At 29.7% G+C, this 23,250-nt stretch overlaps 2 protein-coding genes across 2 annotated transcripts; one reads left to right on the top strand and one right to left on the bottom strand.

Moving 5' to 3' along the window:
* Window positions 1-1,823: 1,823 nt before the first annotated feature.
* Window positions 1,824-12,697, bottom strand: LOC123297462 (glutamate dehydrogenase, mitochondrial). Its single transcript, XM_044879130.1, has 5 exons — window positions 12,103-12,697; window positions 4,291-4,883; window positions 3,824-3,982; window positions 2,668-3,027; window positions 1,824-2,008 (listed from the first exon to the last, which is right to left on the bottom strand). The coding sequence occupies exons 1-5, from the start codon at window positions 12,512-12,514 to the stop codon at window positions 1,892-1,894; spliced, it is 1,641 nt and encodes a 546-aa protein (XP_044735065.1). The 5' UTR covers window positions 12,515-12,697; the 3' UTR covers window positions 1,824-1,891.
* A 1,317-nt stretch (window positions 12,698-14,014) lies between these two features.
* Window positions 14,015-22,258, top strand: LOC123297650. The gene is made up of 12 exons (XM_044879397.1): window positions 14,015-14,359; window positions 15,755-15,987; window positions 16,534-16,723; window positions 17,236-17,416; window positions 17,832-17,977; window positions 18,087-18,383; window positions 18,512-18,724; window positions 18,932-19,235; window positions 19,599-19,806; window positions 20,683-20,937; window positions 21,241-21,980; window positions 22,173-22,258. Exons 1-12 carry the CDS (start codon window positions 14,015-14,017, stop codon window positions 22,256-22,258), a joined length of 3,198 nt encoding a protein of 1,065 aa, XP_044735332.1.
* The last annotated feature ends 992 nt before the right edge of the window (window positions 22,259-23,250 follow it).

Here is a 23,250-nt window from a genome sequence, read left to right as displayed (position 1 = left end):
AAATTAATAATATGTTGGTCATCTTTTTTCATGGAAATTACTTTTTAAAATTTTCATAACAAATATATCAACAACACTTCATACATCAAACTGTTTACTTTTTTTTTTATTAGACTTTGTTCATGTTAAGAATGACTTTTGACATTTGTCATATGGCGTGTCAAAATCGCTTGAAACCATTAAATTTTAATGTTCCAGAAAGTTATGGAATTTAATCGAAGTGATATCTAGCATTACATAAAGCTAGTCTATTAATAAAAAATATTTTAGTAAGATAAAATATGATACTACTTAACATGAATACTTAGTAAAATAAAAATTACTATGGTAAGTACTTTTTATCGGCACCGGCACCCCATATGTATGTGCCCATTCATTTTTTTTAAAGGTATAGGCGGTGCAGGTGCAATGTGCATAAATCTCAGATAAACTAATATGGTGAATTCACACTCTTCACCATGAAGGCTATAAAGAAGGAGAACGATCGCCATAGAAAATATTGTCCCCAATATTTTGAAAAATGAAGTGAAGCGCTGGGATCGCTAAGTTGTATCATTAAATGCGGGCTGTTGTGCGCTAATATACCACTTACCGACGACAGCGCGGTTGGTGGCTGAAAATGAACTATAAATTCTACAAATTTTCAGGGACAGGTGCGCTAATGCTTTAGTACATAGCGTACGTTCATAATAAAATAACTCCTGTAATTTAGTGCATTATGGACAAGAGTAACTAGCTTCTATATAACCTGTAGTATAAGGTGAAAATCAAATAAAACAAAAAAAAGGTTAAATTTATATTGAATATATTTTAAATTTGAAATTGAAAATAAATTGTTATACATATTTTTATTTAATCAGAATTTAAAAACAAATATATATTGTTTATAGATTTTGCATTGTATTGATGATGGTTTTCATGAAATCACGAACTTAACATTAACAATATGAACTGGACTGTATTTATTTTATTTTTTAATGAAGACAAACGATTCATATAATTATTTTATTATTAATTAATGGTTTTGTTTTAAGTTTTAATATTTATTTATTTATATTTAGTATAATTATTATAAGTACATAAATTATTTTAATTCATTCAATTTATTTTTACTTGTTCACAAATACTGAATTTTACAGACAAAACAGACTTTATTTTTAACCATCTTTTTTTATCTTACATTCTATTTCTGTATTCTGCATGACGTCACGTCAACATCACAAACCTTTAAAAAACACAATTATATTCTTATAAATGCTTGTGTGTCTCAATATCTCAATCAAAATTTCTGTTTCTGTACTAAGCAGAGAGTGTGAGAGATCTGCTCAGTTAGTAGTTAAAAATGAAACACGTCACCCTGATTCTGGTATCAAAAACAGTACAGGCACAAAGACAAAGAAATTATCAATGAATTAGCCGCTGACAAACGATTTTTCCAGCTAATAACATGACCTAAATTTATGATAAATTACACAGAAATAACGATTTTGTTGATAAAAAAATCAATTTTCAATTGATTTTAGGGTTTCAAAGTTTAAGAAGCAAATTGAAAGTCACATGGACGTCATATCTTTATATGTTTTCCTAAAAAATCAATTAAAAATGGTACAAACTTTTATTAAAGTGAAAAGTTTCAAATTGTAATCACAATTGATAATGAAACTCAACTCAAGTTGTATTTTAAAAAGAAACATAATCTCATCACCAGAAATTAGTAAATTAAAGTCTGTAATAAATGCTTTTACTTTCTTTTAGACACAAGATAAAAATCTACAAGTTTAAAAACAAAATGGTAGAAAATAAAATCTGTATTGGTTGGTTGGTATAATTGAATGATTGTTTGTTAATCAACAAACACAAGACAAGACAGTAAATACTTGTTGTTGTGAATTTAAAATGCTAAACCAGCTTCTGAGTATGTTTGGAAGATTTTTTCAACAGAGTTCACGTAAGCTGCAGTTCGTAAATCTAAACCTAAATTAAAACGATCAGCTGTACGCATTATTGCCTGCAACAAAAAAGAATACATTTAATTATAAAATTTTTATTAACTGTCCACTGCAACTTTGTTTAACTCTTAAAATCCAAAATTTTACATCTGATAATTTCTTCAAGAAAGCATTTTTGGAAAGAATGTTCCGAATGTATTGGATTTTCAATAAAATGTTTCTAACAAAGATTTATATTTTTTATACCATATATATGAAATATATCAAGGTATACTAAGTTTAATCCCAAGTATGTAACGCTTAAAAATATTAATGCTACGAACAAAATTTTGATATAGGATGTTCACCTTATTAGTCCATTTTCGGTTGTCCGTCCGTCTGTTTGTTAACGCGATAGCTCAAAAACGAAAAAAGATATCTTAAGCTGAAATTTTTATAGCATGATCAGGACATAAAAAGTGAGGTTCTCTGTTAAGAGCAACTTGCTGTTCGCAAATGAAACTCCCGGATGTCTATTGATGCTTGTGTCCGGCAGCATTGTGCCATTTCTAGCAAGCTCCTGCTCCATGTCCTTTATTTCTTCTTATCATTTATGATCTTGAAAGTCAACATCAAATTTAAGTCCTTTTCAGCATGTACTACCCCCCCCCCCCCAACAAGCGATACAATATTTACTTGGAACATTTTTATCAGAAAAAGTAAAATAGTTATTGGTTACCTTAGCAGATCGTTCCATTGTATAATTAAGACCTGAATGTACAATATCCTTTTCGGATGCACCAGCAATACGTTTCTCAAATGATGCACTTGGTAAGACTGGTATACGACTGCCATCTTTACAAAGTGCACGCTCTAATGACTCTTGAACGGACTCCAATAAATGATAATTAGATTCTTTTTCATATTTAAAAGTAAGACGTCCATATGACACATGATTTAAATTCTTTAACCATTCAAAGAATGACACAGTGACACCACCAGCGTTCACAAACAAATCTGGGATTATTAATACGTTCTTTTTTATTAAGATCTGATCGGCAGCAGGTGTTGTTGGTCCATTAGCAGCTTCAGCAATTATCTAAAAACATAATTATTGTTTCATTCAATAGGATGGTGGTCACATCACAACAATCATCTCACTAGGATTTCTTTTTCCTCGACCTTTTTTATTTCTCTAGACATGAGAATTATTTCAGGATTTCTCGAGAACTTAAAAAATTTATAATAAAACATGATGCATTTTCAAATTTAAATCAATGGTAAAGTTAGTTAGTTTTAGTTACTATAAATTGCCCTTATTAATTACCAAATTAAAAATTAAACAAACTTGACTCAACTGGTCTAGATAAAAAAACAAAGAGTAGGATAGGATAGTACTTAACTTTTTTTTATAATTATTGGGTCCCTAACAGTTCCCAAATATGCAATAGTCATTAATTTAATAAAAAATAATTAGTAAAACTAAATCAATTAAATTACTAGTATACTAACTCGACTGCGGAATTCCGTTTCCGTATTGATTGAAAAATTACCAAAATTTTGCTATTTCGAGCAGAAACACTAATTATCACTTAACTCTTAAATTACCACTATTTCTTTATTTTTATTATGAAAATCAATCTCGAAAAGTATATTAAATGGTCAAAAAAATAATAGCCCAAGATGTACCAATGCTTTAGATCTAATGAAAATTTGCAAAATTTTTACCAACAGAATATTAATCTACCTGTTAGTGTGTATTTATCAGATTAATTTTATAAGAATAATAACGAATGAAATTATATTTTGGTTACATGATTATAAGTGTTCTGTATGTGATTACAAATAAAAAGCTTGAATTGCTTTACAGGTTTATGAATAAATTGTATGCAAACCTTAGTTTGGAATCGATCAGCATTCTCTTTTGTAATAACTTGTTCAACAGCAGCTGGTACGAATATATCACATTTCTCGTACATTAAAGTTGAATCTCTTGGTTCGGCTCCAGGAAAACCAACAATTGTACCTTTGTCTATTTTATAATCTTCTAATTTCTATAAAATGATAAAAAAAAAAACAAATTTAATTGGATAAAAAACAAAACAAATTGTTTAAAGTTGTTGTTAATCTTTTTTCTTTTATTATACGAATGTAAAGTTTTTTTGCGTTGCCTAAGGCCAAAGCCTAACAGAATCTTAAATAAAATGTTACCGTAATATTGTAATTTCCGTCTAATTATTAACTAACTAGTAAAATTGTAAATTTATCTTTCAAAAAAAGGATTAACCACTAAATGATATGATAAACATCATTTAATCATTTGTAAATACATTTTTGTACATACAGTTGAATTTGAACTTACCTTTGGGTCAATACCATCCTTGCAGTAAATAGCTCCATCATGTTCAACAACCCCAATACACTTAGCACCATGACGTGTAAAGTATCTGGTGGTATGTAAACCTACATTACCAAAACCTTGTACAATGAATGTTTTATCTTTCCAACCAGTCGTTAAACCTACACTGTCCATGTACCGTCTTTCCTTAATAAAGTTATCCACACCATGGAAAACACCACGTCCTGTTGCAGATGTTCGACCATGGATACCACCTTGATTGATTGGTTTACCAGTCACACAAGCGTGTGCATTGATATCTTGATAACCGATAGTTTTTGCATATGTGTCAGCAATCCATGACATTTCACGTTCACCAGTACCCATATCTGGAGCGGGTACATCTAAACCAGGTCCAACAAATCCTTTTTTCGCTAATTCTAATGCAAAACGACGTGTTATCTTTTCTAATTCGTTTGCTGAATATAATTTTGGATTGATTTTAATACCAGCTTTTGCACCACCGAACGGTACATCGACGCAAGCACATTTGAATGTCATTAAAGCTGATAATGCAGTTACTTCGTCACGACTTACATCCAACGAGTATCGAATACCTGTAATAAAAACAAAAAAATTTTACTCGTTATGATATCGTGCAGAAAATTCTACTTTGACTCAACTACTCCAACCAAAGCAGTGTAATGTTTGGATTTCTGACGCATGAGTTTACATTTAATGTGACGTCACATAGCTTACAACCAGCGGACGATCAAGACGTTTTTAAAGATACCTCGTTTGTCAAATTATGATTTGTAGTTTAGAAGCTAGGGGGAAACAGATGAACATACATACGTACTGCTCAAACACATAATCCTCGCCATAATATAGTCGCGGTAATAAAAAAAGACCGCAGTGTTCGTTTAATTGAAAAATATAAAAATAGCAAAAGAAGTGAAATGTTTGGATTTCTGGCATATGTATTGCCGAAGAGCAAGAGTGAGTGAACTCACTTTTAATCGTTTGATGCTGAGTATATGTAACTTAATGGTTTAAGCTCTATATATAGTTTTATAGTAAAAATTTGATTTATTTATTTAACATTGATTCTCTGTTAGCCATACTTTTGAACACAGTCTGTATAAAATAATATTAAATAACTGACATTCATTTTGAATTGGATTAGCCAAAATTAAATAATCATATGATTAACAAACAAATAAATAACTTCATCAATCAATGAATAAAATTTGTTTTTAATTTGACTTGTAAATTACGTGCAAGTGGTCACTAGACCAGCTGAGTCAGACCATCTGTCTCTAGCAAGCTAGTATTAGCTAGACAACATTAATCACATCACTATATCTTTTAATAGATTCTGCTAAATATATAATTATGTACAATATGGTGCAAAAGTCATGCACATACTTTAAGTTCAAATCAATTTTAATCAATTCAAACTGTATTTTTTTTAAATTTGAGTTTGTGTTGAGCTTTGCTAATTATGAATCGATTTATATGATTTTTTTCAGGTTGTCTTAAGATGTAATTTGATGATAATGCATGACGCTGGCTTTGAGCGACAAATTAGGATTTCACAGGGGGTGGAGAAGGGGTTACAAGAATTAAGGAAAAGTTTCCAATTTTTTGTGACTGTGGATATTAAGACGTACTAAAGTCGTTAAAAAGTACAAAATAAAATCTATTTTACAAAAAAATAAAACCGATTAAAAAGAAATGCACATAAGGGTAATTTTAAAATGAATCACTTTTAAAAACTGATAACATCAATTTGTTTTAAATTAACGATTAATTAAATCAAATTAGTATTAATAATTAAAATAATATAATTGATAAACTTTATAATGAAATTATATATAGATACCTATTATCAAATTAATTAATTATTATAAAAATGTCATTCACTTTAAATAATAACTATATGAATACAGTGGCGTATAATCAATAAATTTAATTCGTAAATAAAGAATAGGCCTTTTCATATCACTTAAAAAAATTATTTAATTTATAAATCAATATAATGAAATTAGATTAGAATTTTTTTAACGAATGACGAAGGTAATCAATAAATTCGATGTTTTAAACATTGCGTGCATGTGTGTAAGTTAAAAATACGCTACTGATAATATGTTTTAATCAATATAAAATTAATATTTAAGTTATTTAATTACTTATTAATTAAAACTACAAAATGTTTCAGAATAATTGTATCTTGAGTACACTAAACAAAAAAATTTTTAATTTCAATCGATATGAGGTTGCCTCAACCTCATTGCGAGATCAAATATGGCAAATGGTGACACAAATGTGAAGTTGACACAAACGCAGAGTTGTTTGTATGATAGAAATATACTGTCTAACAAATTTCAAATATTGTTCTTTCAAAATGAAACATGGTTCTATAAGAATCCTTTTTTGATTGGTTCTACCACTTATAAATATTATAACAAAAGACTTATGTGATTGTCACAACTACATGAATCCTTTTTTGATTGGTTCTACCACTTATAAATATTATAAAAAAAGACATATGTGATTGTCACAACTACATGAGCAAATATGCAATTTTTAAAATATAAAAAACTGATCTAGGAAATTGGGACAAAAATCAAAATTTATTGCTTAATGAGGTTTTACTGTAATGTTATCTTACTTTTATTGTATATACTAAGTAGGTGTGTCAGTCATAGTGACCATTTATCCCACAAAAATGTGGACTTGATAACATTTTTTTTAAATGCAATTAAAATTTAATCATTTGTATTGTATTGAGTTTAATTTAAATTGGCAAATCACACGTTTGACGTCATAACTACACTAATAAAAAAATTTATTTTATTTCAAGGTATTTCTAACGACAGCGCAAGCACACGATGTATTAGAATCAGAAAATAATATTGTTCTCTAAATAGTAGTTATATTTAAAAAATCAACTACACTAATTAATCTGTCAACGCTACAATGAATACTAATATACCGTGTGTGTAACTACCATCTTGGGATATAAATATGTCTGTAGTATGACTGAATACATAATACATCCGTTTAGTAATGCATCTAAGCGAGAGGTAAACAGATACGATACGACAGGCTGTTTGTATGCATGCAGAGAGTGGGAGATTTGTTGCATACAAATATTAACTATGTAACTAAAAAACTTCCACCTCCAAGTGTCTTCCAAATAATTCAATGCATGTATATAATACCTCTCGCTTAGATGCATTACTAAACGGATGTATTATGTATTCAGTCATACTACAGACATATTTATATCCCAAGATGGTAGTTACACACACGGTATATTGCTCATATATGTACTCAGTATAGCAAGCATATCAAAGTCAACATCACATCACATGTCGTTAGAAATACCTTAAACAGAAATAATTTATATAAAAATAAATAAAGAACAAAATTTATTTTTAATTTGATCAGTTTATTTTCTAGGATTGTGATAATTTAAGATAATAAATCAGTAATTTTATAAAAATTAAAATGTTACATTGATATGTAAAAGAATTAGTATAGGCGCTGAATGGGTTTCGTATGCATTTACAAATCCCACCGAATAAGGAGTTTATTTCGATGTATTTTGACCCGCTATTAATTTGTTTATAACAATTTTCTCCCAATTCTGAGCGATGAGCAAGTTGAAAATTCGGATTCAGCGGGTCAATATACGTCGAAATCTCTCTCAGCGCCTACACTAAACTATTTATAATTATTCAAGTTACACAATGTTGCTAAGCTAAAGCAGAGAGAATAGATTGTCACACTCACATACATATGTGTGAACAAAACATAATCATAAATAGTTTTATTTTTATACCATGTATATATGAAATATACATAGTATATTAAGTTTAGTCCCAAGTTTGTAACGCTTAAAAATAATGATGCTAGGAAAAAAATTTTGTCATAGGTGTTCATAAAATCACCTAATTAGTCCATTTCCGGTTGTCCGTCCGTCTGTGGACACGATAACTCAAAAACGAAAAAAGATATCGAGCTGAAATTTTTACAGCGTACACAGGACGTAAAAATTGAGGTCAAGTTCGTAAATGAGCATCATAGGTCAATTGGGTCTTGGGTCCGTATAACCCATCTTGTAAACCGTTAGATAGAACAAAAGTTTAAATGTAAGAAATGTTCCTTATCAAAAATTAAACAACTTTTGTTTGAAACTTTTTTTCGTAAACATCACTGTTTACCCGTGAGGGCGCCAATTAGGCGAAAATTTTATAATATGTACTATACTTGATTAACAGTTATGTATGTGTCACATGTTTGTATGTGTAATGTGATAAAGAAATCAACACTGACTATGCATGGTATTTCAACAATTAACTCACGTCAATTGTTTGTTTTCACTTGTTATGTTTATAATTATTATTGTTTATCTTGTATAAACAATTTTTTTTTGTATCATCTTTTTTTTTACAGTGTACCACCTATTATTCTGATACATAATTATTTTAAATTAAGTGACGCTTATAATAATATCATATTCTATAGTTTATACCACATAACACCTCCATATACAAGTTTATATGAAAATGACTTGTGTCTTCATTGACTACAATATGTATAAAGTACATAATCATTGTTTGTTTTGTATATACTGTATATAGAAGTTAATATATTATATTTAAATTAAAATTATAATTCATCACATTAAAATAAAATAGCTTACGTAATTAAGAAACAGTCAGTTTCAGTTAGTTACATGTGTAAAAGTGTTTGACCTTCAAAATATTTTATTTTGTTTGCAACACAAAAAAATAATAAAAAAAAAACAAATACTTTGTTTATTATAAGTATTAGAAAACAATTATAATCTGAATATTTGTTTGACGATTAATTGACCGATTCAAAATTATAAAATCTAATAATTTTTTTAAAAATATTTTATTATATTCTAATAAAAATCATTTATTATTTATTTGCGAACTATTCATGCGAATACGACCTTTAAGGACCACACCTCCCAGATAATAATAATTATTTTTTTATATCAAAAATGTCTTGTAAAAAATTCGTAAATATTTCTATAAAAATTAATTTTACAGAACTATAAATTATTGTTAAATCAATTTTATACAACTTTACTAATTATCAAATTTACAGGTTACTTTATCCTAATAAGGAATTCTAAAAGAAATCATATTTAAGACTTCTTAAGTATGAATTATTTTTAACATTATTTTTAACACCTCTTTTTTAAAAACTAAAAAAATTTATTATAAAGTCTTTTTTTGAATTCAATTATGAGAGCCCTTAAGTATTCACTTTTGCGAATTCAAAAAAAGAGCTTTGAGATCATCTAATATCTACTTTAGGTGGTATTCGACCCCCCGAGGAGCTTTCAGACGTATAATTCTGACGTCCTAATCAGAAATCTGAGCTCAAACGGACTGACTTAATACGTCATTTTGCTGTCTGGGTTATATTAAAAAATTTGAAGATTTCTTAACAAATTTTGCTTGCGTGACCCAACCTCCTTAAATAGTCTAATGAGACTATTATGTTGCAAACGACTTGCAACATTTCTGATGAGACTAGCTATGTTGAAAAACGAAGTATACTTTTATGATTTGTGTATTCAAACGTAACATAATGTAACGTTAAAATAAACAAATACTTTATTTATCTAACTGCTAGATGAGGCATTTTTATTTAATTAAATAAATATGAAATGTAATAAATGCTTGTTGAATTGTTGCTGTTACTAATTATTACATTTTATAACATTAGTTAATATTTGTTTTAAAATTTTATTGTAATCATAAAAAAAGGAGTAGTTTTTAAATAATTAATTTAAATTGAATAAAAATAATGGCGTACAATTTATAAACAAATCGTAACATAAACATTTATTATACCATGCATAGTATTGCAAGTATTTTATATTTAAAAAAAATAGGATTCCGCATCAAAAAATAATATAAAAAAAAGCCCATGAAATTGTGAACAAAAAAGGAAAGCGATAACTAAATGAAATTGCTCAAAATTTATAATAATAGTAATTCAAGATGATTGATTTTGACCTACATACAAATGAACTAAATGTATGAATCTAAAATAAACATTGTATTCATGCTTGAATAATAGAATAATAAACTCAGTAACTTTGTGACATAATTAATTATTTAAGTCAATATTATTTTAAATTTTTTTTTTTTTTTTTAAATATTTTTTGTTAAATTTAAAATTTAATTATGTTATATAATATAAGGTGTTAATTACTAAATTTATTTACATAACAAGTGAAAACAAACAATTGACTGAGTTAACTGTTGAAATACCATGCATAGTCAGTGTTGATTTCTTTATCACATTACACATACAAACATGTGACACACACATAACTGATAATCAAGTCTAGTACATATTATAAAATTTCCGCCTAATTAGCGCCCTCACGGGTAAACAGTGATGTTTACGACAAAATGTTTCCAACAAAAGTTGTTTAATTTTTACATTTAAACTTTTGTTCTATCTCTAACGGTTTACAAGATGGGTCCTACGGACCCAAGACCCATTTGACCTATGATGCTCATTTACGAACTTGACCTCACTTTTTACGTCCTGAAAACGCTGTAAAAATTTCAGCTGACTAATTAGGTGATTTAGTGAACACCTATGACAAAATTTTTTCCCTAGCATCATTATTTTTAAGCGTTACAAACTTGGGATTAAACTTAATATACTATGTATATTTCATATATACATGGTATAACTAGGCGTTCACTCGCAGCTTCGTTTTGTTGTATGTTTTCTTGAAATTTAATAAACATTCCATAGGAAATGTTCATTCGGGATAAAATAAGTATTTGACCCTCAAGTAATCTAATGGTATGTACTCTCCAGGCGAACGCACAGCTATATTTTATTTAAAAAATTAAGTCGATTTGAAGTTCGGTTTTGGCGTGAAAGAGTGGAGAGCAAACAAACAAACAAACTGGCATTGTAAATTATTTATACAGTATTTTTTTTTAAAATCGGTATGATGAAGCCAAAAGAATGTTTCAAATATTATTCATTAGCTACCTATAAAAATACTACACACAATAAAATAAATTAATGTTATTATTATCAAACGTTAGTTATATTTATATCAAGTTGGTTTGAGATTCTCCTATCATCTCTGCATATAGCTTTGAAAATTCACTACTGGAATTGTCAACAGAGAATTCTACACACTTTTTAGCTCATTTAATTATTATCTTTCCTCACCGTTTTCGATATATTAGCGATTGAAAAAGGGGTTTTCGTCGAAAATGGAGATTATTTTGAAATTCTGGTCAAAAATTTGATTTGCAAACCATGTGATATGATATTTTGAACTGTTTTAAACGTTTTTCAACTCCTGGCATTTTTTTCATTTTACCTAGCCGTTTTCTAGATATTTCTATATTTAATTTTCACCAAATTAACACTTAAAAAAGATGTAGTTTTTTAGATTTATTCAGAAACGTGACAAGAAAATGGACGATTGGATAAAATTTCAGACTGGTTGGTTTGAGAGACTGGAAGTTATCATAACCGGAGACTTCCCTTTCGGGTAGCCTGGAGAATCTTAAACGAGATTTTAATGGAAACCAGGATTTTTATAAAAATACAATTTTTTGTCGTAGAAATTATAAAGATTTTTGTTTTTTTGTTCATCAAAACTCTGTACACTGTACATGGAGGTATTATTTAATTTAAAAATACATTTTCATTTTCAATTTCATATAAAAATAAAAGTTCATTCATTTTCATAAGCAAAACAATACAAAATTGTGCCAAAAAAAAAAATCAACGGATTCTTACCTCCTTTGGTTGGTGTTCGATGTGTGCTGTGTTGAGCTCGAAATCCTTGAATCATCTCATAATCGCCGGTATCACGTCGCAATGGAAATTGAAATTCGATAACCGAATGGCAAGGTTGCATCAACATTAAAATACCTTTAACTTTCTTACGTTTCTCTTCAACAGTGATTTTATCTCGAATGTCTTCCACTAATTTATCTTCAACCGTTTGACAAGCTTTATGGTAGAAATACTCAACCATATCAAAAAATTTTGGTTTTGCTTTTGTCGGCATATCTTTTAGTCTATCCGGTATTTGATGATCACCATAATTTCTGGCCTTAATTTGTGTGCCGACCACAGGCAACACTTGCAATACATTTGTAGAGCTTACTGCTGATAAATTTTTCGTTACCGCCTTTGCGTAAAACATTTTGTACGATTTTTAATAAAAATATTATTAATAAAATTATTACAACATTAATAAAATATGGAAGTAATGAAACCGCAAACACAAATTATTTAAAAATACTTTTTAAAATGAGTTAAATATCTTTGTTACCACACCGTACTACACTTTATCGAGCCCTTACTCTTCTAGTTCTAAAAATTATTTCCTAGAATATGCTATCTTATAATAATCATATCTATAGTTTTTATTATTTTTGGTTTGTCAAAATTATAGAGAATAATTCCACAAAAAAGAAAAATTTCGAGGAAATTTTATGATAGAGTAGTGTCATCTAGTTTTCAATTTAATAACAATACGTAAATAAAACATGAATTATTGAGTTCATTATCAAGCACCCATAGACATATATAACATATAGATAGAAGATCTACATGGCGTAAAATAAAATTTATGGCGTAAAGCAGCGCCTCAGAGTGAGTGCCTGGGAACTAAATAAAACTATTCAACGCATGCTATATGTTCATTAGCACATATTTGATGGCACTAGTATATATCTCAAATTATATTAAAAATTTTAGACCAATTTCAATACATGGGAACCTCAATCTATATGTTATACAACGTGTTCTGTTATTAACTGCAGAAACCTAACTTCCCAAAATAATCTCATCAAGAGCAACAAAAAACTCTTTTCCAAATTTGGATCTGAGCCCTAATTTGGGAGCTACAGGTATGACAAAAATTGATAAATTTGTTTATTCATTGACAATGATTCGATAAACAGTGGCCAATGATAATCAGAAGATATTAGTAAATTTCATTTAATAATATTCAACTAAGGTAGGGATTTTTAAAAATTATAACATGATTTAATTGGATTATGTTATTTTGCAAAAACTAAATTATTGTACGTAAACAAACAATGGGACAATGGGGTTGGTTTGTTTGCTTAGGTCCAATGGTAAATTGTTTACTTATTATAAGTTTTATTATTTTCTCAGAATCTATAAACAAGTACATACAAAATCTGCCAAACTCAATACCTTTACTACATATGATTTTCATTGAAATCTGAAGCAATTAATTAGACTAACGTTTTTTTTTAAGTTTTTGTTCTTCCAAACAATAAAATATTCAAAATATTAATATACTTAACCTAAAATATCACAAAGCCAAAATAAATTGACACATCATTAACAACACATGTTTGTATACACTGGTCTAGAGACGAAGACAGCTATACGCTTACTTTATTTTAGATCTCTCTCTATAACGTTTGGATTGCCCCTTTACAGTTCTATGTTATTACTTTCTATGTACAAAACTGACAGATATTACTCAGTCCAGATTTTTTGATTACGTTCTTGGTCTAGTTAAATGATGTGTTGACCACGGATGTTAAAACAAAAATGTGGAAGTGGAAATATGTGACATATTTAAAATAATTTTTATTTTTTACCTAATGTCAAAATTTTCCAATTTTAAAAATAAATTCCATTATTTACCGATTTGGAGACTAATATGGAAGATAATGCCATTATATCCAAATTGGATGTAATAAAAAGATCATCGAGTAGTCGAAATGAAAATAGTTTAAAAAAATTTGGATTGGAGACTAATATGGAAGATAGTGCCATTATATCCATATTGGAAGGATTAAAAACATCATCCAGTAATCGAATTGCAAATAATTTAATAAAAATTCGGCAACAAGTTATTGTTACAGATAATGGAATTAAAAAATTTAAAGCAAATGGTGGAATATCTTTAATGATTTCGCTTCTACATAAACCAAATGAAAAAATTTCTGATTTGGTATTAAGTATTTTGGGTAATTGCTGCATGAAACAAGAAGTTGTTTTAGAGGTAAATCGTATGTATAAAATCCCTTGCACATCCTGTACATAATTGAAAATTCTAATGGTGGCACACAAAGTGTGTTTTCTAAATTCAGGCAAATTTATTTGATTTGAGTGAATTTTTATTGGATATGTAGATTTTTTTTTAAAAACAACATAATTTTTTATGGGTGACGTCTGATAATGGACAGATTTTACGGAATCTGCGTTTAAAATAGTAAAAATTTTATCTTTTAAATCAAAAGAGTTAGAAAAAAAATTTTTAAGACGAAAACTATTCGTTTTGTTTGCGTTTGAAAAACAAACATCTTGCGTAAAATCTGTCTATTATCAAAGATTTAGTCTCGTCAACTAGCTCAAATTGGTAAAATAAGGAAATAATGTACCAGAAGTGCCGTATATTATTTAGCACTTACAAAATTTCAAAAAGAAACAAGTGAAAACAAACAATTGACTGAGTTAATTGTTGAAATACCATGCATAGTCAGTGTTGATTTCTTTATCTCATTACACATACAAACATGTGACACATACATAACTGATAATCAAGTATAGTACATATTACAAAATTTCCGCCTAATTGGCGCCCTCACGGGTAAACAGTGATGTTTACGAAAAAATGTTTCAAACATTGTTTAATTTTTGATAAGGAACATTTTTTACATTTAAACTTTTGTTCTATCTCAAACGGTTTACAAGATGTTTCCAACGGACCCAAGACCCAATTGACCTAGGATGCTCATTTACGAACTTGACCTCACTTTTTACGTCCTGAGTACGCTGTAAAAATTTCAGTTCGATATCTTTTTTCGTTTTTGAGTTATCGTGTCCACAGACGGACGGACACCTATGACAAAATTTTTTTCCTAGCATCATTATTTTTAAGCGTTACAAACTTGGGACTAAACTTAATATACTATGTATATTTCATATATACATGGTATAATAATAAATTGGTTCAAAAGTTTTAATCTAGTATAATGAGAGGGTTTTTTCAATGCTATGACACTAAAAAATGTACAATAAAATAAATAATTTAAAAACCTGAAAAGGAAGAAACAAGTTCAGTAGTTTACATAGTCACTTTAACAGTCAGGGCCCATTAAATTCGGACTGACTCCGAATACCTCCGTCTTCTCAATAATGGGTCCCGGCTATTAAAGTGGCTATGTAAACTACTGGACTTGTTTCTTCCTTTTCAGATTTTATTCAACGCAATCGGGTTTTTAATTTTTTTTAATTATTTATTTTATTTATACATTTTTTATTAACTTAAAAAAGTTATTATAAACAATGTATTGACTAGACTAACAATGTTTTATCAAAGATTATTTAAATTGCTACACAAAAGCTCTAAAATTTTCAAGTTATGATTGATTTTTAAAAAAATTTATCTTTCTAGGTCGAAAAATTAAACGGGCTCAGATATGTTATCCATATTATAAAAAACATTGCCAAAGATAGTATATTATGCAGGGCTTGTCGTGTTGTTGGCAACGTTGCTCAGTTTGAAAACACCGTAGATAATGTTCATGAATATGGGGCAGTGGCAGCAATTTGTGGTATTCTAAATTCAACTGATAAAAATACAAATTTAACGCCATCTACCAAGTTAATGGCTGTACGTGCTTTGAGGTATTTTAACAAAGTTTAAATTTTTGAGACACCTTTTCCTTAGATTTCATTACTCTATCGATTTCCGTTGCCATTTTCAACATATGTTTTTATACCCCCTAGAAGGGGTGTTTAATATCTCCTGAGCAAAAGCACCACTAGGCACCATATAACAACTTTTGATCTAGAGAGTGAATAAAGCTTAGTCCCAAATTTTCATGTAAATCGGTGTTTTTGGTCAAAATTTAGAGATTTCGTCTTTTATTCTTCTGGTTTCTAACCTAGAGTCCAATGACTAAGAAAAAAAAAAACAACAATGTTTTAAAGTTCCAAATTCATGAAATTATAAGGATTGGGTTTTTAATATTTGGCAACGGAATCCTAATCAATACTATGCACATCTTTTATATGCAGAATTTGCGTCTAGGAAATATTTGACCAAGACAAAAATTGCGAATCGTGATAGCTTTAAAGATAGAAATCGGAATCTATAAGAGAAAATTTTTCGGAGTTATATTTATGTGATTTTTTGAATAAAATAAACAAATTTTGAAAATTTCGAAATAGATTATTATGGACGAATAAACGGCGACAACATGAAATGTTAACACAAAATGTTCCAAAAACGATTGTAATGATTTTAATTGAACACAAATCAAAATGGTCGACCAGTCCACAAGATAAAGATTTATTATTGGGTATTTTACGATGTCTGTTACATTTTACGGAGAGTCCATCACCAGAATTAGTTTTACAGGTACATCACATGCCAATGTCATACATAAACTAAACCATATCATTTTTGTGACGTATTCATGTTCATTTTTATTTATAAACTCCCCCCATTCATGTACTCCTGAGATCTGTTTATGAAAATTATGCTAATTTTGAACATATCAATCTTTTTTGAATATTTAAAAAAGGACTTCGAATTTCGAAAATATGATATGTATACAGGGTGCTACTTAAGTTGGGTACATATGGAAAACTGAATAACTGAATATAAATATTTTCGAAAGCAGAGATATTTATAAAGAATAGCTTGTTTTCGTAAACATTATAATAAAAAAAGTTTTTCATACGTAGCCAACTTAAGTACCATCCTGTATATGTGATCAGTTTCAATACATCATAAAATCTTGATTTTTGGGAAAGTTTTCAAATCGTTGCGTTGTATGGAAGTAGAAATGACATAATTACGTCATGAACATGTCATAATATTGTGCGGATGGTCATTGCATCGATCAATTATAATTATTTTGTGTTTAGATGTTCGCTGATGGTAATGGATTCCAAAGTATTGTATCGTTAATACCATTAAATCCATATTTTACCATGAAGTGTATTACAAATTTATCAACAGTTGCTACAACTCGTTCTGTTTTGGAAACAAATGAAGCTGCCCGAATATTAATTGAACGTTTAACTGCGTTCAAAGATCAAGATCCATGTAAGTAAATCATAAAAAATAACCATGAACCTGTTGAAGGCCCTTGGAAGTGATATAAGATCTTCGGGACGCCTACAATTGTACTCAGACCGTATCTATCTTTTAGTACCACAAGTACGTTCCTCCCTCCATTTAAGATTGGTTTTTTTAAGATATATCCTTTTGCAGTTCCCAAGTGGAACTCCCGGATGTCTATTGATGCTTATGTCCGGCAGTATTGTGCCATTTCTAGCAAGCTCGTAGGCTTTACAATTTCGCGGAATGTCCCTGTATCCAGGTATCCATGCCTGATTTATGTTGATTTGTTCCGCCAGCTCGTTTAAGGACATTCGGCAGTCCTGTGCTACGTTTGTTCTCAAAGTCAAGTTTTGAAATAAATACACGTTTTACGCGTTAATAACGCATCTGTTTGTAGGTTTAACATGGCCGATTGAAGATTTAAATGCGTTATGTTTGCTATGCCGACATGCGGCTACACGCGAAGAAGTGCGCTCTAGAAATGGTTTACCTTTATTACTCAGTGTAGTAAAAAATTCATCAAACAAGAAACAACAAGGCCAGGTATTATTATTAATATAAACCAATGGCGATAGCCAGAACTTGTAAATTTGCGTTGAATCAAGCACGGAGGGAGTAGGAGAATTATAATTCTAGTTTAAATAATTTTTAGGTGTTACACGCTTTATTGCATTTTATTTATGATGAAGTGAGTTTAAAAATATTAATATCGGATGGTTTGGTCAAAACTTTACTGACATGTTTAGCACAATTTTTGGATTTAATGAAATGTCAACATAATGTTATTACGGAAAAGAAACATCAATCAACATGTACAATTAATCAACAAATACAAAACGATGAACATCGATCCTATGTTTGTAGAAAATTATTAAAATTTAAAAATGGATCATTTGCTTCAAATAATTTAAAACGTGCTTTTGAACATTGTGACGATACTGATGATGTGGTATGTATTTTAATATTAACTAGCTGTGAACTACCCGCTTCGCTAGGCAACTTCAATTTTAAATACAAAGATTATTGTGTCATAACCTTCACAAGATTAATTCAAAAATTTTTTGTTTGTGAGCGAAGATGGAATTCCAATCAAATAAACGGGCGCGTTCCACAACATTTGACGATCAAAATTCAGACAAAAGTAACGTTGAAGATGAAGAAGAAAAATCAAAAGTAAAATTAAAAACGAAATTATCTATTGACTGTGGAAATTCATCACAAATATTGGAAAAACCTTCTGGAAGTCAATCTGGTGGTAATCTAGATGATAGTTTAGAAGAAACTAATCGTGTAAGTATTTAATAATGTTTACGACGTTATTCACCATTTTAATCGTTAATTCTTAGTCAAACACAAAAATACAACATTTTTTACAAGCAATAATTTCCTCCCCCTTTGATCTCATGACCTTTGATTTTGTCTTGTACTAAATGCGTGCTAGATCCGACATTAATTAATTATTGGGATATTTTAAAGTGCTTGATGAAATTATTTCAGTTAAATTTAAAAAATAAACAGTTGCAACGTTACGAAGACACTTTGAGTCCAATACCATTTGATACACGTTTGAGTCCACAACCATCTACAAGTTATTCACCAAGTTGTACGCCACCAAGAAGTATTATTACAGATTTGGATGAAGAGGACTCTAATTCAGATGATTCAATTCGTTATTCACCTGTATGTAGTGATTCAGAATCAGATGATGATGATGCAGATGATAAAGCAAATTGGGATCATAATTTTGTTAATTTTGAAAATGAAGATTTTGTACATTATGAAATGGGCGATAATGAGTTAGGTAAGTTTTTATACATTTTCTTATTAAACTGTTGTATCCAACTGTAAATGTAATTGATTGCACGAATTTAAATGCCTTAAGAGTATTTTTATTGATGTATTGTATAGAGAGTATAGTTATTGAAATAAATACCACGATACTCGAAATAAATAATACGCTTTTATTTCGAGTATCGTGGTATTTATTTCATTAACTATGTCTCAACTCGAAGTCAACAAAAATTCATCCTTATATTAATAGAGAGTGTTTTTAGTTATGTTTCAAGAGTGAGTTTAGGGTTCCGTACAAGAAACAATTAAAAAATAGGCAATGGTCTTCAAAATCGGAGCTATAATTAATTCTTCGTTTCATTTGATTTTCTAGAGAATGCATTAGAAGAAGAAATGGAACCAAAAACTGGGGAAACACGAACAATAACTTGGTTATTAGTATTACTTTCACGTGTCTCATACATGGACGATTTAGATCCAACATTTGGGAATATTGATACCGTTCAAGTATTACTGCGTTACATGGAATTAAGTAAGCAACCGATTACTAGAGCAGCCAGTATATTATTACGGATAGCAAGGTATGTATGTAATAATAATTTGAATTCAAAATGGGCGTAGCTAGAAGGGGCACGGGGGATGTACGATGGTCAGGCCCGTGTGCACGAAGGGGTTTGGGGGTGAAAACCCCTTCCATGGAGAATCTGTCCCCATAAATTTTGAATTATCAATATACCCTGTAAATGCACCCATTTATGAGACACAGTTCTACTGACGAATCAGATATCCATTCATATTTTAAGCTCGGTACATTCTTTGACTTTATCTTTGAGTCGAGTACTTCAAACAGAAAACCTGGATCTTGGCAAAGTTATATATAGATGATTCCCGTGATATATGGGTCAACGAAGTTCAACTTTGGCAACAACGAATTGCCGGAGAGTGTGCCAAAATTTCACCCGAAGCACTCGATATTTGCCACAAACATGCGTTTCCGAATATCCACCAAATGCTTCCCGTTCTGGCAATTTTGTGGACGAACGAATGTTGCTTTCAACCTTGCGTCGTCTTAAAACATACCTCGATTTAGTCCTCGCTCATCGCGGTGTAGAGGTCAATCACATTTTGACCCAATTAAATATTCTCTTTCTCGAAAAAAGAATTTCTTGTTTTTATTGACTTAATGGCCTTGTGAAAACAGCGACGAACGAATGTTGCTTTCAACCTTGCGTCGTCTTAAAACATACCTCGATTTAGTCCTCGCTCATCGCGGTGTAGAGGTCAATCACATTTTGACCCAATTAAATATTCTCTTTCTCGAAAAAAGAATTTATTGTTTTTATTGACTTAATGGTCTTAATGACCTTTGGCGAGCAAAATTTGAATCCCTCCCTTGGATAATTCCTGCGCACGGGTCTGACTATGGTTTATATGAATTGTCTCTTTATTGTTTTCAGCCAAGGAGATTTTCTTATAAATCTATTAAATAATAAATTAATATTAAGATTACATAATTTATTACGTAATCCATTACATGGTATCAATTGTAAACAATGTATGGAAATCAAGAACTTTATTAATTATAATGTTATGGAGAAATTAACTCGAACAATAGAAAGTGGTTATGTGAAAGGGCAAATAGCACATCAGTTGTTAAAAGGCGAACTGGACAAACAACAGAAACTTATTATATCAATACCATATTTAGTTCAGTAAGTAACAACATTATTTATTTATTTTATCATCTTAAGGTATTTCGGATGCTAATTTTTTCAAACTTAACATCCCCTTAGCATGTTGGCAACTTAAAAACCACTCTGTATGTCAATTTTTAGCTACAAAAATTAATGCAACTTATTTATTATTTTCTTCTTTGAATATTTTCCTCAGTTTTAATTCCCGAATGCCACGATAGAGAAATCCGCAATTATAAAAATTCACAGCCGTTTTGAAATGACTGTGCAGGTCTGTTTCTACTTGTTCTAACTAATTTATATAAATATATTTGTTTACAGATCAAAAAGTCTAATACGTTCATTATTTGACCATTGCCGAGGCTTACAAATCCTATTATTAGCTGTATCAAACATCAAAATTGACGATTGGTGGGATTATGCTGTAAATGCATTAGGTTTTTTAGCGATTGCATTAAATATTAAGGATCCAAAAAAAACAGACGATCTCATATTATCGATAAACGATATCGACTGTACTACCGCCACTGAACAAACGGTCTCATCGAACGACAACACAGCAGTAATCACATTCGAATTAGATGATGAGAGCCAAGTACACGCTAATCGTAATTTATTAATTGAACAATCCGATTTCTTTAAAGTTCTACTAACTGGTGCATTTATGGAATCAAATCAATCCGTAATACGATTAAGTAATGTAACCGCTAATGGTTTTCGATATTTATTAACGTTATTAAAACATTATCAAGATAATAAAGAAGCGGATAATGATAGTTTTCCATTGTGTGTGAATTCAAGTGTAGCATTTGAAGTATTAATATTAGCGGATCGATTTTTAATCGATGATCTAACTGATACATTATCGCGTGCGATTTTAAAATATCGTATGTGTTCGTGTAATGTTGCCCAATTGTATAAATATTCGTTAGAATCGCATACAAATTATTTACGTGTTGAATGTATTGCTTATGGCTTAGTTGGTTTAACGGAAAAATCACGTGTGAATGTATTTAAAGATATTATTAACGATGGATATGGCGAAAGTTTAATCGAAGATTGTCAAAAATTATTAGATCGATATTTAAATATTAAGATTGATTGATTTGTAAATATTACAGAATAGTCTAATTTATATAAATTGTACCATAAATTATAACTTGCTTGAGATCAATGCGAAAATATTGTAAATATTATTGAAAATACATTTTTTTGAAATGATTTCGATTTAATTGAAATTGAATTAATTACAGTTTGTGATTTTAGCAAAAATCCAGATAATGTGGCTATTGTAAAGGTAGATTCCGACGAAATGTTGTCTGCAAAAATATCTAGTTAGAATTTTAAATGGATCGAAAAAAAAATTGATTAAAGGAAGATAATATCACTAAAGTATATTTATTTACAGAGAATTTGGAATTAAATTGAATTATTTTGGGTCGTTCCGTTACACTCTGTGAGCACTATGGAGTACTCTTACTGGAGAGATATTCGTTCCGTTATAGACTCCAATATACTTTCACAGTACTGTAGGGGAATTTATGACGTCATAAATCACCGCCATTTTACTACTGCGAGTACTGGTGTTTTAGAGGTAAAGGTACTCTCATTGCTGACGGGTAGTAACCTAATTTCGCTCTTGAAATATAGCTAAGAACACTCTCCATTAAATTACCTTTGTTCCTTATAGCTCTCTCCAAACTGAACCGATTTTGAATATCATCGCCTCTTTTTTAGTTGTTCGGGTAAGAGAATCCTAAACTCGTACTGGAAACATAACTAAGAACATTCTCCGTCAAATTACCTTTCAAACAAAAAAAATTCAAAATCGGTTCATCCGTTTAGTAGCTACGATGCCACAGAAAGCCATGCATAGCGGTCAAACTTATAATACGCTTCTTCGGGGGTTAAAAATCGAAAGAACAATTTTTTAATAGGTAAACTTTTTCATAAATGTTTTTAATACTCCAGGAGCTCCACTACTTCTTTTATTCGTTTTGATACGACCAATAGAACCGGAGATATGGTTAAAATTGTTAACAAAAATGATAAGTTTAAGGTCGGCGCGCAGCGCTTGGTTTTAAACGTGCGTAGATTGGTCATTAAATATTTTGATACTTTAAGGTACTCATTTTAAAGGTATGAGTCTATATTTTAATTTTATGCACATAAAAATACGTTTTCTGCAATAGCAACGAAGCTTGCTCGATTGTAAGTATTAAGTTTTATCATTTTTCCGGCCCGCTATTAGTTTATAAATCGAAAGCGAGCCCTTAGCGAAAGAATATTCCACATAATTATATATGAGAAAATTGTAGGCACTCAGCGCCT

Source organism: Chrysoperla carnea, chromosome 4 (genome assembly GCF_905475395.1).
Source record: "Chrysoperla carnea chromosome 4, inChrCarn1.1, whole genome shotgun sequence".
Classification (NCBI taxonomy): Eukaryota; Metazoa; Arthropoda; class Insecta; order Neuroptera; family Chrysopidae; genus Chrysoperla; species Chrysoperla carnea.
Note: the sequence above shows the minus strand (reverse complement) of the source record. Positions and strands in the feature narration are given on the sequence as shown.

Coding starts and splice junctions, on each gene's coding strand:
- LOC123297462 (XM_044879130.1), bottom strand. CDS start 12,514: ATGTTTTACGCAAAGGCGGTAACGAAAAATTTATCAGCAGTAAGCTCT. Junction 3,983..4,290: donor AGGATGGTATTGACCCAAAG/GTAAGTTCAAAT, acceptor ATCATTTTATAG/AAATTAGAAGATTATAAAAT. Junction 2,009..2,667: donor CAATGGAACGATCTGCTAAG/GTAACCAATAAC, acceptor TTTTTGTTGCAG/GCAATAATGCGTACAGCTGA.
- LOC123297650 (XM_044879397.1), top strand. CDS start 14,015: ATGGAAGATAATGCCATTATATCCAAATTGGATGTAATAAAAAGATCA. Junction 14,360..15,754: donor AACAAGAAGTTGTTTTAGAG/GTAAATCGTATG, acceptor TTATCTTTCTAG/GTCGAAAAATTAAACGGGCT. Junction 20,938..21,240: donor TCAATACCATATTTAGTTCA/GTAAGTAACAAC, acceptor ATTTGTTTACAG/ATCAAAAAGTCTAATACGTT.